The sequence below is a fragment of the Pygoscelis adeliae genome, unplaced genomic scaffold, assembly GCF_000699105.1.
Source record: "Pygoscelis adeliae isolate BGI_AS28 unplaced genomic scaffold, ASM69910v1 Scaffold7, whole genome shotgun sequence".
Taxonomy (NCBI): Eukaryota; Metazoa; Chordata; class Aves; order Sphenisciformes; family Spheniscidae; genus Pygoscelis; species Pygoscelis adeliae.
This window is the reverse complement of record NW_008825268.1, coordinates 1,092,949-1,104,859: the sequence shown is the minus strand read 5'-3', so window position 1 is coordinate 1,104,859 and position 11,911 is coordinate 1,092,949. Positions and strand designations below refer to the sequence as shown.

The 11,911-nt window shown below is 40.7% G+C and overlaps 1 protein-coding gene across 1 annotated transcript in view; it reads left to right on the top strand.

Moving 5' to 3' along the window:
• The window catches only part of SPAG16 (sperm associated antigen 16), a 418,055-nt gene extending 406,587 nt beyond the window's left edge, over positions 1–11,468 (top strand). The window contains 1 exon segment of the mRNA XM_009329669.1: positions 11,269–11,468. Coding sequence (XP_009327944.1) covers positions 11,269–11,468 — 200 coding nt within the window.
• Positions 11,469–11,911: the final 443 nt, after the last annotated feature.

Here is an 11,911-nt window from a genome sequence, read left to right as displayed (position 1 = left end):
GGATTTTGCTTGACAAAAAAACAGAATCCACATACATTAGATCATCCCCTAAGCTTGAAATAATAATGATAACAGCAAACTAGCTTTAAGGACAAAACAGAAGTGTTTTCTGATCTTATTTGCTTAGAAAAGACTGATGAGTGCAAGAAGCACTGTTTACCCAGAGCTTCTGCTCTGATCTGGGCTCATAAGGACACCGAACTTCTCTTTAAGGAGCATGTTCAGAGATAAAACATTTAGGCAGAACATTGCGAAGTAAAGCAAGACAAATATTCTTTTTCCTCAGAAGTGCTTTTTCTCTGAAGTAGTAGTTTTCATGACTCCTGCTTGAACTCTAGAAGTAAACCGAAGTTTGGCTTCCAGGTCTGCATGGGCAAACTCTTGTCCGAGTCCACCTTCATCTGAGGCTTTGATCACCTGCAGTGGTTATTAGCTGTGGTGTAAGAGCTGGCTCTTGGGGTCAAGAGATTTGTATAAAAAAGGAAGTGCTAATTACAGACCATTCCAATAAGCTTAGAAATATAGCAGAGAAAAGTCCATTATCTCAGAGTTATTAGGGTTACAAGATGTTGATGATGCACATGATCTGTTTTGTTACCAAATGCTACTTAAATTATGGATTGTTGCCACAGCATTAGAGTTGCAGCAAATGATTAAGACTTGGGTTTAATAGAGGTCATTGCCTATGTAAGTCTGACTTTCAATGGTATTTAAGCACCTGGAGATGCATACAGGTGCCTAGTTACATTTTCAGAATCTCTGGTAAACACAAGTCTGCCAGCAGTGCAAATTAGGGAATTTCTTTTGAAAATTTCTTTGAGGTGCCTGTTTGCAAGTTTTGAGTGGGATTTAATCTCCCCCTGCCTCAGCTGTCTGAAAATGAGCTATGTAAAGTCCCTCTGTAGTCAGTGCACAGAGGCAATCACCTGCGATAGCTGTCTAAAAGAGGTAAGGTGAGTTCCTTTGAAAAGGAAGTTTTTCTCACTGGTAGCTGCAGAAGGAGCCCAGATGAACTAACTACTCGTCTCGGGATGGCAAGGTTAGATGAGATGAATCCCACTCTGTGTCAAAAAACGATTACGCATCTGGTCATTCCTTTAGAGTTAATGGAAAGGATGATGCATATGCTGTCCAAGGGAAAAATAAATCATTGTTCACATCCTGGTCTCATCTTCTGTAACACAAGCATATCCATCTTATCATGTGAGAAAGGAAGAAGGATCAAAGAGGCTTTAAGTGAATGACTGCAGGCATCTGAAAACAGAGAGTAGGGAAAAGAGAAAGAATAGAATATTAATAAAAATGTTATCTTCTATTCTCTGAATGCTTTTAAAATGGTGTTTCCATTAGTCAGAGCTATGTTCCTACACACCTGGAATTTTTCTTGTCTTTATACATTGCTCAACTCCACTGATTTCTTAAAAATCAGACTTACAGATGCCTAAAATACATACAGCTGCAGTCAAGTAGGAAGTTCAGAGGAAAGCATGTTTTTGCACCCAAATTTATATTCAGGGACCTCACTTGTAGCAGAAACAAGAATAAATTTCAATTTGTGGTGATAGCAGTTTTGCTGTGACTTAATTTTGCTAAGTTAACCCATCAGTAAGTTTTATTTTTCTTAATGAAAATTTTTATTTAAGTGCGACTTTTTTTCCTCTCAGACTCTTAAAACACCAAGAAACCAGCTAATGTATTACAGAGATAATACTACACACGCTACAGTACTTGATATGCTTCTTCCAATATATAAGTTTAGCAGAAGAGAAAAGCTTGTTCTTCAGAATAAGATTTTAGTGTGAAACTTAACCATGCTCTGGAGCATTTGCCATCACATAAAAAGTCCTTCAGAAAGTTTCTTTGTAAGCAGAGCTTCAGCTTGGCAACTTCTGCAGATGATTTTATGGTGATTTATTCCTTTTTGAAGATCATCAGATGATACTGATCTTTACACTTTTCCTCCATTGCTTTCCCCTCATGCAGCATTTCAAAATTCGACATTTTTGTCACGTTGTTGCCCTGGGCAGCACAAGCACAACTACAGCAACAACGTTACTAATGTCACCTTCTCTGAAGTTTCTCAGCCAACAAGTGAAGAGGTGATTGCTCTGCCGAGGCTCCAGGCAGCTCCCCGTTGATGCAGCATCACTGAACACATCCCCCTTTAATGGCAATATAAAAACCAAATGCTGCCTTTTGGGATTTGAGATTTCAGAAGAGCTCAGTGGGACCGAGGTCCCACTCTTGGTAGCAGTCCAAGGATTTTTGCCAGAAGGCCATCTGCCTTGTTCCTCACCTTTTTTTTCCTTCAGGTAGATTCACTTGGAATCTAGAATCACTTGGAAACATAGACCTACATGTGCCCACATATAGATATTCTAGGTAACACTGAAAGCTAGACAAATGTGTTCCTATTGTATGCACAAAAATATTCTTCTCTGGTAGAAATTTTCATGAAAAAACCTCCAGTCCTGGACAGAAGATGGAGATTGTTGTCCTTTTATTCTCAACATATTATTTTTGAATATATTCTGAATATATTCAAGCATGCCTCATTAACATATCCAGAAAGGTTTTGACATCTTGAAGACTCTGCTCCAAAAGTTTCTGCTTTAATACTTTATGGTTTGTCTTGAAACTATTTTGAAAATCCCAAATGCTACCAAAAGGCCAACTAAATTCTGATATAAACAAGCTCAAGTCCAGCTGAAAGGTAGCTTTACACTAATGGTCTGGGTCTAGAAATCCTTATAAAAAAGCTTTAAGTTCTTTTATATAGAGGATTATCTTCTATCAGATAAATGCTTTCTTGGCTCTGAGTAACTTTCTGGTGATTTTTTGATTGAAAAAGGATTTGTCGAGTGCCGCAATCTGTTTAAGCTCTGGAAATAATGCTCCTTCATCTAGGTCACATCTTCCACACAGTAAGAAGTTAAGGGGAGTCCTCTTTTTCCATTGGCCAAACATTACTCCACACCCTTATTCTTTTGAGGGAAATGCATAAGGCCATATCCTGCCGCACACTCACTTCTCATCCAGGACAAATCTCTACACGCAAATTTTTAAAGATAATAACTGTACTTCTATACAGTTGTAAGAACTGGACTACCCTGCCTGCATAATTTGAGGTTTTCTGTGTTCCGGGGGCATCACCTTCCACCTTTGTAAGTGTCTATTGAGCAAGGTGTCTAAGAAGCTTCTCTGCACTTACTTCTCTGTTACTGTCTTCTTCTAATATTTGGGTCTAGGAAACCTGCATTATATGCCCCCACTCAGTCTATAAAGCTGCCTTTCTCTTTAAAAGGTCTAACTGTTAGTGTACTGCTGAAAGCCAAATAAAAGTGAATTTGTTCATTATAAATCCTTGTGCTCTAATTCATTATTGCAATAATGAATCTGTTTGTGATGCCCTGATCCTACCATCATTTAAGCACGATTACACTGAATTGAATGACTTCACATGCGTAAAGTGAGTCACGAGTTTAAGTGCATACTGAGATGAGCTAATTTTCCCTAATATACTTTGCCAAATCTCCATCTATTTAAATACTTCTGAGAAAGGAAAAAGAAAGTCATTACATTAGAGAATGACAAAAGGATTTCATTTTGGTACCAATATATTAAAAACCTGTATCAGCAGATTGTTGGACCTCTCCTCTCATTCCCAGTTTGCCTTTTCGTCTCCATTACTGAGAATATTTAGTAAATCGCTGCAAGTGAATTACAACCTGCTCAGGATTATTCTATGCCCTCTCCCATGAAAAGATCTAAACAAACATAGTGGGAAGGCAAAGGGAGGAGGGGGTTGCCATTATTTCCAATACAAGAATATTTAGGACGTTTTATTCACATTTGAGAATGAAGGACTTATAACAACGTCAAAAAAGTGCATTCCTAAGCAAAACATAGTGTACATTTGGAAGATGAGAAATAATTGTTGCATTTGTTGAAAGCTGTTTATAGAACAAAAAAAATGTACAACATCTATCGTATGGTGAAATCAGTTGCTTGGTAAATAACATTCTGCTTGGTGCGACAGTAATGAAGAATTTTATCTACAGCCACTGCAATCATAGTTTACAGCATCTGTTAAGCATTTCATTTACTCTTATTTAGGCAAGCACAGAAACATTTGCATGAAGAACCTTAGATTGTAGTGTTTGGTAACCTTTCCATCTGTCTTTCTACCCCCCTCAGAAAGGTTCCTCAAAATTAAAGTTTTGTCTAATTTCATACCAAGTAAAAAACTGTGGGTCAGATCATGAGCTGGTGTAAAGCAACTCAGTGCTTTCCTCCCGTTTCCCAGGTAAGGATCCAAGCCCGTCCAGTTCGCAGTTCTCTGCAGCACAGGTGATGCCAACTCAGAAGCTGGACGTCATATGGCCACTGTCATCCCATGCTGTGTCCGGGCTGAGAAGTAAGTCGTACTGGCTGGGGGGGTGCACCAGAACAGCTACACTCCTCTAGATGTGCTCTATATACCTGAACGAGCTTTGTGCAGGGAGTGGTACCTGGTACCTCTACATGGGGCAGTGCATAGACGTGACTTCAGACCCAAGTCTTCTCCTGCTGCCAGGATGCCCATAAAACATTTAACTATGGTAAGGCAGTGTGATCACAGCTAATTAAGTTTATAATTATCTGTAGCCTTGTCTTCCCTGATCTATTTGCTGTATTTCTTGTTGTGGTTGGTTGTTTTTTAATTAGACTGCGGATTATTCAAGGCAGGGACTGGGTATTTTTGCCTTTTACACATGGCCTGAGAGGTGTCCTGTTCCTAGGAGACCCTCTAGGTTGAGGTGACCGTCATGATGACGCAAATGGTTGCAGCTCCAATAATGACAAAAGATCTTCATTCAGAGGGAATGTAATCCAGTAGGGCTGTGTGATTCATAATATTATATTGAAGAGAGATTCCTTTAAAAAAGGGAACAGGAAAGAAAATATGTTTGGTACAATGTGTTATGTAAGGAATTAGTAGCCTTTGGTAAGTAAGGTTTCAAAAAAACCCTTCTCTTAAAATATATTTCATTGACTAACAATCATGTGCCAAAAATAAGCTAAATTACACTTTGCTTATTCTTGAATAGAGTTTAAAAGTTCTGAGTAATGGCATTGGTTTAACCATTAATGTAAGTCCTTAAAATATAAGTAGTTTCTTGATACTTTCCACTTTGGGGCATCTTTCTTTAAAAAAAACACACAACAAAACCAGATGCTGCTCTACGTGCATAGGAGAAATCAATGGATGGGATCAATATTCCCTCCACAGGTAATAAATGCTGAGAAGCATTTCTGTCTATCTAAATTGATCCTAGAGAATTCTTTGAATTGGTTCTGATGTGTATAAAAATCATTTCCCTATTGATCAAAGCTTTTCTTTCCTTCTTTCTTTCTTTGATATGTTATTTCATCTCTGCCATCGGTAACGGTCTCAGGCTTCCCTATGCAGTTATGATAAACAGAATTTCTTAAATCCATGCAAGATTATAATTTTAATGAAACAAGAAATAAGTGGGTTTGTGTCTTTGAAGATGAATGCTTTGCTTACGGTTAGGCAGTGCAAGTATTTTTAAATTGAGAAAGTTACTATATCTGAATTATTTACAAGACAGTCTAAAATAACTGCCATACTTTTATTAGAAGCGAGTGTCCAAATCCAGCACCTCAACTAGTCTGTTTGCTCTGAGGGCAAGAGCTGCTGGAACAGACAGGAGAGTTTTTGATCTTTCACTGTCCTTGTTCTGCTCTGTATCTGAGCAAAAGCGTTAATGTTAGCTGCTGAGTCTATGGAAAAAAACTATTCTGAGATAACAAACAGTGCTAGTTATTAGTATGAATGTCTCAGCCTAATATGCTACAGTAAGTTGTGGAGTTTGTGACTTTTGTTACAATACTATTTTATTAACATTTAAGCTGCTAGGCTACTCTAGAAATGTTAAGTACTTGTCTGCTAGAACAGGAATTTTCAGAGTATTCGATAATTGAATGTTACATAATTTGTAAATTAATTTGCCTGAAGAAAAGATTAATGCTTCAACGTGTCTATAAAGGGCTCGCCGATGGGGATTGTTGTTGCTGGTTTGTTCGGACACAGCAGTGTGTGTATGTAGCAGTCTGCAACGTGAGTGGGATGCGCTGGGATGAAGCGGGCAGGTTAGGTCTGTTGGAGCGTTCGCTCTGAAGAGGGCTCTGTTTCCAACAGTTTGAGAGATCAGCTGCTTGACAGCCTTTACAGTTGTGACTTGTTTTAAGATGAAATCTTAAGGCTTTGGCCAACATTATTGTCGTGGTTTAACCTCAGTCGGCAACTGAGCACCACACAGCCGCTCGCTCACTCCCTCCCTGCCCCCGCCCCGGTGGGATGGGGGAGAAAATTGGAAGAGTAGAAGTGAGAAAAACTCGTGGGTTGAGATAAAAACAGTTCAATAATTTAAATAAATTAATAATAACAATAATAATAATAGTGTAACAATAATAATAATAATAATACACAAAGCAAGTGATGCACAGTGCAATTGCTCACCACCCACTGACTGATGCCCAGCCAGTCCCCGAGCAGCAGCCCCCCCGGCCAGCTTTCCCCAGTTTATGTACTGAGCATGACGTCACATGGTATGGAATGTCCCTTTGGCCAGTTTGGGTCAGCTGTCCTGGCTGTGCCCCCTCCCAGCTTCTTGTGCCCCTCCAGCCTTCTCAGTCGGTAGAGCATGGGAAGCTGAAAAGTCCTTGACTAGTGTAAGCACTACCTAGCAACAGCTAAAACATCGATGTGTTATCAACATTGTTCTCATCCTAAACCCAAAACACAGCACTGTACCAGCTACTAGGAAAAAAATTAACTCTATCCCAGCCAAAACCAGGACAGGCTCTTATGGAATATAAATTGCCAAACTGTCTTTTGACAACTACAGGTTTAGTTCCCTCTACCCCAAGTTATTTGGTTCCATCAACCCAGCAAATTAATCTTGTCTAGTTTTGTATTCTGAAGAAATGCAGTAACAAATTAGATTGCTTCAGCATACCAGCACTATTTTAAATTTATCCACCAGTTCAAATTAGGAAATGGATTTTGTATTCTATTCACATGAGTGGCTTTGGTTTTGTTAGTATTTACATAGCAGCATAGGCATGCAAAGTTCGTTGCAGATGAGAAAAAGCATGTTGCTTACTTATACGTACCATAACTGAGCTTCACTGAATGCAATAACTTTGATTTTAAGCTCACATGTTCAGGTCAGTGTGGAGACTCCAGTAAAATTACTTCTTTTTTTTGCCAGATTCTTGCTTTTGACATTTTATGGCTATGGTCTTTCTTAGGCCCATAACTTTGTATACATTTGGAAAATGTACACGGCAGTTTTCCATACAAGGTAATTCATTTTAATTACCCCATTCTCCAAAGTGGGGTACATGTCTTAAAAGTAATCACGTCTTTTGAGGTACTAATTGATTTTAGGGCTCAGTTGTGGTCTCAAAACAATGTAGGGATATGGTTTTAGTATTAGGAATAGTTCTTCTAGAAGGGCAGGAGTGTTTTTTATTGTTTTGTTAAGTACAGATGTATTTCCAGCCCAAACAACAGCACTGCATTTGTAATTAATCAATGCCTAAAACCAAGAGCATTGCCAGTCTGGAAGTGGCAGCCTGGCGAGGTAGCACATATGAGATCAGGAAGAGTGTTTTTTCTCTGTAGGACACCGGGACTGGAAACCTACAGCAGTAGTTTACTCAAATGCTGGGGAAAAAAGGGGGCTGAAGTGCACTGATTGCTCAGAGGAAATTCAGTTTCGTCCTATAAGAAAGGTGACTGTTCAGAAATACCATGTCCCATGCTGCGCTGCTTCTGACAGCTTCTCCTGCTGCCTTGCAGCTCCCAGGTTAGCTGGGATTCAGACTAGCATTTTGATGGAAACTCCGTGTTTCACCCACACCACCTGGGTAGTAGTTCGGGGTCTGGCTCAGCTCTGGATTTCTCTGTGGCTCCCCAGGGAGGCAAACAGCGGCGATACCATGGGCTGACTGAAGCTTGAGGAGAAAGCATGATCAGCCAAGTACATTTTAGTGCGCAAATAGTTTTTTCTGGGATAAGTTGTCATCCCTCTTAACAATTCTTTGCACAGAAGTTGTTTATACCTTTCATTGCCTTTGCTGCCTTTCTCTCTCTACCTTTTCTAACTCACTGCATCCTTTCTGAAGCAAGTGACCAGATGGTCAGAGCTTATGTTATTCTAAGGACGTAATAGGGGTACATCAGAAAAATCAGTACCTATGTTCTAGCAATAGGCAACAGCAAAACAGCTGTAATTAGTACAAAGGCTGCTACTGTAGGGTCTCTTTGTCATGGCAGTGTGCTTTGTCATCACTCCTGTCTGCCAGTTTGAAGAAGAAGGATGAGCTTAGGACTGGCATGGTGCCAGTCACAGTAAAGCTTCATTTTAGCTCCCCATATTTCCGGTCCAGGAGGTGCACCAGCAGATCCAGAGCGGGTTCTTTGGAAGCCTCATGAGCTGGAGATCTAGAGGCTGTGAGATCTAGAGGTCGGAGCCTTCAAGGCTTTGCATCTTTTAATCAGAAACTGTTCATTTCAATGCAAATCAGCATAAATGCTGAGTTCAGTGAGTCTGCATAGACCAGCCCCACCTGACAGTTTGGTCAAAGGTATGAAGAAAAATTTATCTCCAGGCTTTCATCTTCCTCTGAGTGTTATATCAAAGTGCCTTTGTTAGTGCACAAGTAAGTATCCTTCATAAAAACAGAGCTTTGCATGACAATTATATAATAGTTTTTGTTTGCTTTCCTAATTGGAGAACATTTTGAAAGAGCAATAAAACACAATTTGTTCCCTCTTTCCAAAACGAAACATCTCCTTTTGGAAGGAAGGAGGGAGTAAATTTACATTATAATGAGCAAATTGTTATGAGCGCGTAGATCAGTGTTGACATAAAGGGTGACAGAAATGAGATATTCTCATTTTGTGGGTTCCCCTCCCCTTTCATTCCCTCTCGCACGCATTTGCCTGCGCATCCTGCTGCTACCGAGCAAGGAACTGGCTGTACTCATAGTCAACGATAGTAACACACTATAACTCAGCTAACAAAAATTCCTATGAAATGAATCATTCTTCACCAGGGCTGCCTCATACACCTAAACCCCTTCCCCAGCAAGTACTAGCAATGAAGGCACGTGCAGTTTACTACTGCACCTCCTAGCTAGTTGTTTTTTATTGTCCCTCTCTATTTTCCTATTGGTTTTGTCATTTCCCGATACTGTTGGAATATTGGCATGGACTGACTGGATGAGATTGCTACTGTTTTACTTCAGGCATATGACTTATCTAGCAAAGAGTTTAGAAAAACGCAGCGTTGGGGTCTGCTCCTGCCCTGCTGCCAAACCAGGGGGGTGAATTAGACATTGAAGCTGTTGTCTCAGTTATCAGTCTGTGCTCCCCTTTCTTTCTGGAAGTGAACTGCAGTTGTCCAAATCTTTTCTCCTTCCCGTCCCTCTCTCTTTGCAACGAGTGGGTTCATTACTAGTTTTGAGAAGCTGAAAGTGACATTAACCCCCTGCCCAGCTGTTGCGGTGTCAGGGCTCCAGGGGAAATGGCATTTGTTTGGCTCCTAGAGAAGTCATCCCAGCGATTGCCTGGAGAGTCTGGCTGCAAGTGAAATCCATATGCAATGCTTCTGTCAGCAAAGACTTGCTGGAAGAGAGTTTATAATAAATATCCACATCTGCTGCTTTGGACACTCTAATCCATCCTACAGATCTTTGCTGTGTCAGGCTTTGTTCTAGATGAAGAAGCCGGGTAGTTATAAAGGTTTGCAAATAGGGCATATTTATCACGGTTAGCTCTACTTTCTAGTTCCCTTTCTTGAACAAATATCCATGACCACGCTAAGCATAACGTGATTAAATATTTTCAATGCATTTCTAAGGCGTTTTAGACTATGTGTTTCCTGTGATAAATGGAGAAAATGGCAATTGTTTACTTCCCGGGCTGTCAAATGAAGCCATCGGGTCTCGATGAGCAGAGCGGAGAACATCATTGTTATGAATTAGTTTGAATGGAGGGACAATATATCCCCTGGATAAACTATACATCACATAGGCACACCCAAGGCCCTATGGCTTGCGTATTATTAAAATTGGGACAGATTCCTCCATACTAACTTCTGTTGGGCAATATGTTCCCATTGGCTACTTGGCGAATAACCTGAACGACTAAAAACAGCAAAGTACCTCCCGTTTTTCATAATCTTCCCAAAAATGATGACCTCGGAGCCAGACTGACTTTGTCAGTGTCAATATTAATTATTCCTTGCTGGTGATGTCTTTGCTTTCAGAGAGAAAATCCCAATACATAAAAAGAGCTGTAATCATTTGGAGGGTACATCGAACTTGCTCCTAATAGAAAAAGGTGTTTGACCAAGATCATGACTGGCAGTACAATGATCCCATTGTTGGGAGGACCACATCAGCTTTGAAATGAATGTATTGATCCTCTTTTTTTTTTTCTTTGTACGTGAAACTCATTATTATTAATTTCTAAAAGGAGAGCGTCTTTATCTCGTGGCTGGATAAGTAAAAGGTGCTTCAAACATATCACTTACCAGCTGTTACCTCTGCTTTTATTTAAGTAGGCAGGTAATAAACTTATAAACACATTCTGCCTCATTGAGAATGATGAAAACTGAGTCCGTTTGGTTCATAAACCAACACACGGAAACTGGGAACTCCTTAGAACCTTTTTTAGGTTTTCTTTTATTTTTTCCGCTCTTAGACCCAATTCTATACTAACCATTTCATTATGGTTGTTTTTTCCGTAAGGATGTAAGGGAGCAAGGCACTCACTTCAGTTAGATGCCTGACCTCCCCGAAATTCAGCCGAAAACCTGCATCTTCATTTCTTACAGTGCTGTACAAGAAAAGCAGCGTTAAGAGCATGGCCTGATGCAGATACCTCCAGGTATCAGAAAGGCATCTACTTCTCCGGGGCTCAGCCTGTGTGTCAGAACCTGGCCCTGAACAATTGTATCCAAGTACAAGTAAAGTAGCTGTGCTCCTACATGCCCGGGTCTCCAGATTCACTTAATCACTCTGAAATCCAATCTCATTATTATTGATCTGTCCAACTTTCTGATAATTTATCTCAGAAAACAGCAGTATGCAAAATGTGGGTGTCTTTAAAGCAACGGACTCAAAACTTCCACTGCTGCTCTCTTGCTTTGCCTTTGCAAACCTCAATAACTTTCTTTTGAGTTTCAGGTCGTATCGTGGCTCTGGCGAGCAGCGATGGATCTGTTAAGGTTCTGCAACTTGAGATTGGGCAGCTCTCCAGCCTGCGGGGCCACGGCGGCAAAGTGCACAGCGTTATCTTCGATCACAAGGCAGAGCAGCTGCTTTCTGGGGGTGCCGACGGTACGGTTTGTCTCTGGACCCGAGGACCAGCACGCTGCTTAACGTAACCTCAATCTCAAGGCGTTACGGAAGAAAATGGTTTGACAACATAGCAGCGAGGGCTTAGTGAGGTGTTCATAGACAATGTTTGCAGTGGGAATAATCGCCCGAAAGGAGTATTATTCTGCGTTTTATCCAAATAAAATCCCCAATTTCTCCCTCGTTCTGTTGACACTGTTTTTCCGAACATCAAGAATCTCTTTTGGTGGTTTCTGGAGAAATAGCTTTACAATGACGCCTAATGACAGAGCAGACGAATTGCAAGGAGATTGATTTTTAATGTGACACAACACGAGACACAAGAGCTGGGCGCCCCTTCCCCAGTGCCAGCCTGTGGGAAGATGTGAAGTTTTAGTAATGCAGCGATGGGGGATTTTTTTCCTGCAGCACGCGCTCCGGACGCCGCCAGGGCAGCAGGACTGAGCGGGAGTTCGGGAGAGCGGCGGTGAGG